Below are 6,010 nucleotides of genomic sequence, written 5' to 3' on the forward strand. Positions count from 1 at the left end.
TACACTTACCTCAACCATTCTTCCAATGTGAACCAACGAGCAAACTTACCTCAACCATTCTTCCAATGTGAACCAACGAGCAAACTTACATCAACCATTCTTCCTATGTGAACCAACAAGCAAACTTACATCAACCATTCTTCCAATGTGAACCAACGAGCACACTTATCTCAACCATTCTTCCAATGTGAACCAACGAGCACACTTACCTCAACCATTCTTCCAATGTGAACCAACGAGCACACTTACCTCAACCATTCTTCCAATATGAACCAACGAGCACACTTACATCAACCATACTTCCAATGTGAACCAACAAGCACACTTACCTCAACCATTCTTCCGATGTGAACCAACAAGCACACTTACCTCAACCATTCTTCCAATGTGAACCAACGAGCACACTTACATCAACCATACTTCCAATGTAAACCAACAAGCACACTTACATCAACCATACTTCCGATGTGAACCAACAAGCACACTTACCTCAACCATTCTTCCAATGTGAACCAACGAGCACACTTACATCAACCATACTTCCAATGTAAACCAACAAGCACACTTACCTCAACCATTCTTCCAATATTGGCAATGTGAGGGCTAGCTTCGCTGACTGCAGCATCAAGTTCGACCTATAAAACATAAAATTATTACATTTCTGTTACAAACTTAATTCATACACAATTTTTACTCTCCAACAAACATATTTTCAAACTGCTTTGCCCAAGGGGTTTTAAAACGACAGAATTCAAGCAGCACAGTTAATTTTTCAGATTGATAAATCACCTACAAGACATCAACTCTGTACTTACATCGTGCATATCAAATATCTTGATCCGAGCTACTCATTTTATATATATTTCCTTTAGAAAGCTGTAAAACTGTAATTATGAGCTATCAAGTGATAATTAAATTCATAAGTTGTGAAAAAAACAACAACATGGATTAAACATGCATATTTAAAAATCAGACAATGATACTGAGGTAACAGAGTAAATGGTCTTTTTATCTACAATGATTTTATTGTCGTTGTTACTATTTAATAAACCATGATTTTTCAAAATATATGACAACAGTTAAAAATCGTAAGTACCATTCAGTGATATTGTTTACGTTAAAACTTTCACTTTCTACGACACATCACTAGTTCTCGGAGAATTTGACGTTATACAGAGAACTAATAATTTTCCCATTACCATCCGGTGAATATGGTAGTTTCAAATACCTTTACAATATTATCTTACCCATGTATATTTGTATGTCAATGGGGTTTTAACATTATTAAAAAATATTAAAAATCACAGTCACCAAGTAAAGAAGCAAGATATTGAATTTTAGATTTAACGAATAATTAAAATAAATATTTGTAAATAATAAACACATGAAAAGAATGTGCCAGAACGGGTAAATATTTGTGTCGTGCTTCCTTCATTGGCCTTAGAATTACCAATAAAGTTTCTGTGAACTCCACGATTATTTTAAAACTATTAATTTTCTAAATTGCTATGACTTTGTTGTTTACAGAGTTCGTAATGAGCTGGTAAAAAAATTTATAAATACTGTCAGTATGAAATTGATTCTATTGCTGGGATCACCTGTGTATTTTATTCAGTTGTTGTTGTAACAGGTACAAATATAAAGTCACTCAATATGCTGTAATATGTGGACTTCGCGTATAGTGAATAACGTAAAAACAAATTGGTAATATTAGGGTTGATCATGAGACGTCTAATGCGTGGCTCCACCCAACCTGTATTGAACAGTTTTTTTTTCCTGTAGTTTTTAAGAAGTTTGTAAACATTATCGTTTCAGTGTTGGATTTGTTAAATTTCTAGGTAAGTAACATTAGATTCAAATAAATCTAGCACACTAGCCCCTTGATTATTAAAAAAAAAAACAACTTACTTGTCTGGTCAGATTTTAGTCATAACCTGACAGATCAGATCTACTAGACTGGAGACTTACTTGTCTGGTCAGATTTTAGTCATAATTTGACAAATCTGATGTACCAGACTGGAGACTTACTTGTCTGGTCAGATTTTAGTCATAACCTGACAGATGAGATCTACTAGACTGCAGACTTACTTGTCTGGTCAGATTTTAGTCATAACCTGACAGATGAGATCTACAAGACCAGAGACTTACTTGTCTGGTCAGATTTTAATCATAACTTGACCGGAGACTTACCTGTCTGGTCAGACTTCCTCCCAAGTTCATGGTACCTGACCCAGGTTTATTGGTCTGAAGCCATAACATGGCTGTTGAGGTCTACAAGACCGGAGACTTACTTGTCTGGTCAGATTTTAGTCATAACCTGACAGATGAGATATACAAGATGGAGACTTACTTGTCTGGTCAGACTTCCTCCCAAGTTCATGGTACCTGACCCAGGTTTATTGGTCTGAAGCCATAACATGGCTGTTGAGGTCAGTTTGTAGTGAGCACTTCTACCACTTGATTTTTCCTGTTGAGAAAAGTTGGGTAAAAAATGAAACATTAAATCAGAACAGATTCAAATATGTCCAAATGGTAATAATAGAAACTAAGTTACTGTCTTGTAGGTTTCATATTAGAATAATGTTTGTCTGTCTGTCAAGACAAGTACAATTTTGTTTACCTAAAACACAAACCAGTGAAGATAAATATTAACAAACCTTGAGAAGTTTTGTTTTGTGTATAAGAAGTTTTAACACTATTCACAGACAAACTGTTTCTAGACTTTTAAACAGACGTGTCAAGCAATATTTACTTTATTGCTCCAATATTTAATTAATCCAAAACCACATTTATTCGACAATGTTCTGTTACAATGGTAACAGTAACAACACTTATCACCACCAACCACTAAGCCTGAAACCTTTATTGAACCACTGAGAATTGTATACAACGGTTAACAAAAATCTTTTTTTTCAACACCAGAGGTGTTTTAAAACATAAATTAACCTGGGTTTTTATTACAAAACAGCATTAAAGGAATGTTTCAGTTGGACCAAACTTCAAAAGACACGTAATTCTGCTCTGTTTACTGTCACTTCCTGAACACCTTCGACTGTCTTGTACGAAATAAAAAAAAAATCACTGAATGTATTTCCTTAAGTAATTTGTATGATTTACATTAACAAGATTCAGCAGGATTACATACCTGGACTTCTACCACATGAATTGAGTCCCAACATCCCTTAATTTTTTTAGACCCATCTCCTGCCTTTTTGATAAGGATAACCCCTGCAAACCCATGATCCAAGTCCCATAAGTACACTGACGAAACTCCTCCTTCAAAGTACATTTCCCTGTACTGATCAAAAGCTTGGTTTGCATCCACCTCCAACTTCCGTAGTCGTTCAGATGGCATGGCTCCATCATCCAATGGGGGGGTCATACGTGTTACTCCAAGGAGATCTGAATCACGGAGGAAATTCTCTGTATAATTGCACTAACATAACATTTTCATGAAAATAAATGCATACATTTTTTTAAATAATCTGGTTATGTTATTCTCACTTAACTTTTCAGAAAATCATATTATTATTATAAAAAAAAAAGCAAATATCAGTCTTCACAATATTGTTGGAGAAACTTTCAACATTAAATATATTAGCTAATACAACAACAGTTACGATTTAAATGACCAAATATTGGAAAACGATTAGGGTAAAAAAAATGTTCATAAAAACAAGTTAACTACAGATATTTTTTCCACATTCCTCTTAATTTCGCCATTGATACATATTGCGTTTCATAGAATTTTTTCTCTCTCTCATCATCCAGCTCAACTAAATGAATTCTGGTTCCGAACAACGAAAAGCTTATTGATCAGTAACTTATGGGAGACAAAAGACAGAACTGAAATGCTAATTTTTTTTACACACCACTGATTTAGAGCTTCAGTAGACAAATTCAAAGGAACGTGGAAGATAAACATCTGCAGTTAACTTGTATTAATACGAGAAGCTATCTGTTTAATGGACAGGACAACTACAGACCTGTACGAGTCTCCATCTCTGTTGTAATCACACAGTAAATAGTCCTTTCCAACTTGTTTATCACGAGCAATTTTCAGAGGCTGGTCAACTGATGACAAGAGATCTTCACACAAGCTGGGTACCTGTGGATGAGTTAAATGCATGTGATGTATCAAGTGTGGGGCATTAGTTTCTTCTTACCTGCTGGCTAACTGCCTACTATTTATGTATTTTTATGATCCTGGAAACATTTGCATTTTCAAAGTTAACTTTGTAAGAAAAGAAAAAAAGTGTCATCACCAGGTTGAATGTTTTTTAAAACATTTATTTTCATTTGTTATTCTGCACCATCTAAGCAAAATTCACACCAAATTTAATGATGCAAAATAACAAACCAGACTTGGTATAAACAATACTTAGATGATGCAAGATAACAAACCAGACTTGGCATGAATGTTGCCCCTAAGCAACATTCATGTCAAGTCTGGTTTGTTATTTTTCATCACCTAAGCAACATTCATGTCAAGTCTGGTTTGTTATTTTTCATCACCTAAGTATTGTTTATACCAAGTCTGGTTTGTTATTTTGCATCACCTAAGCAACATTCATGTCAAGTCTGGTTTGTTATTTTTCATCACCTAAGCAACATTCATGTCAAGTCTGGTTTGTTATTTTTCATCACCTAAGCAACATTCATGCCAAGTCTGGTTTGTTATTTTTCATCACCTAAGTAACATTCATGTCATATTTGGTTTGTTATTTTGCATCACCTAAGCAACATTCATGTCAAGTCTGGTTTATTATTTTTCATCACCTAAGTAACATTCATGCCAAGTCTGGTTTGTTATTTTTCATCACCTAAGCAACATTCATGCCAAGTCTGGTTTGTTATTTTTCATCACCTAAGTATTGTTTATACCAAGTCTGCTTTGTTCAAGTATACTGATCCTGTCTAGAGTAGAGAAAAAACTAACATAAAATAAAAACATCTAAAAACTTGTTTTACACAGAGAATATATTAATTATCTAACCCTAAGTTACGTGCCATCAACAACTATACAAGTTCTTAGTCTGGTTAAAATTCTAGACATGTTAAGAAATTAAACGATTTTATCTAAACCTGTTCTCATGAGGTCATGTTTTTCCTCCCATAATGTATTAACCATAAAAACATGTTTTGTGTTAAACCTTATCAGAAAACTTCACCATGGAAATGGTAACATAAATCATACTGCTCTCTGGTGTCTTTGTTTGATAAGATTATCGAAATGCCACATAATTCATAGACAGATATGAAGGTCTGGGCACTTAAAGCAGGAGTCACATTTTTTACTTTAAAATTTTTAATGTCTTGAAATAAATTCTTAGTGAGTAGTTAAGCAGAAAGAGAGCAGCGATAGAAAGTTGTGATATGAAACAAGTAAAGAAGCTTCCATGACTTTACAGATAAAAGACAGGAGGTAAGCGTGTGACGTAACACGACCATTACAAAATTATAGTTCTTTGAACTTAAATTATGAGAAGCATATACTACTTCAGAGGTTTCTTCATCCCTGAACCATTTCTCTGCTTGGGAGGAACCCCCCCCCCCCGATGAATTTTTTTTTCCTTACAAAATCATTAGATAACATGCAAAAAATAAAGAATAAACACAAAATAAATCATAATATATATAATAAGACAGAAGGGTGATTAGAACTTGTTTTTCCAAGAGGTTGTATCACATTCCTCTCTTACCTCACGCACAGGCACAGCATTGGTCGAGCATAACACGACTATATTGTATAAATATCACACTTAGCAGACTAATACAAGGCACTGAAACTACTGTATAAGTGCCTAATATTTACACTACATACATTTTTCCTGCCACGCATAGGTACTGGGGGTGACATCTATGGGTCACTAGTACAACCAAATATCATCTAGGATTTAAAATGGTAGTAGGAAAAACTAAAACATCATACGATTTGTGGAGCAGTGAAAGAGTTAAATAATCATTTTATCATATATATATATTTAGTGATGAGTTGGCCGACGCATTT

At 34.3% G+C, this 6,010-nt stretch overlaps 1 protein-coding gene across 1 annotated transcript in view; it reads right to left on the minus strand.

Moving 5' to 3' along the window:
- Positions 1-6,010, minus strand: part of LOC106466172 (F-actin-capping protein subunit beta-like) — a 15,036-nt gene that overhangs the window by 2,826 nt on the left and 6,200 nt on the right. The window contains 5 exon segments of the mRNA XM_013926415.2: positions 570-635; positions 2,351-2,467; positions 3,146-3,376; positions 3,378-3,402; positions 3,987-4,108. Of these exon segments, the coding sequence (XP_013781869.1) occupies positions 570-635; positions 2,351-2,467; positions 3,146-3,376; positions 3,378-3,402; positions 3,987-4,108 (561 nt within the window).

This window comes from Limulus polyphemus, unplaced genomic scaffold, assembly GCF_000517525.1.
Source record: "Limulus polyphemus unplaced genomic scaffold, Limulus_polyphemus-2.1.2 Scaffold2176, whole genome shotgun sequence".
Classification (NCBI taxonomy): Eukaryota; Metazoa; Arthropoda; class Merostomata; order Xiphosura; family Limulidae; genus Limulus; species Limulus polyphemus.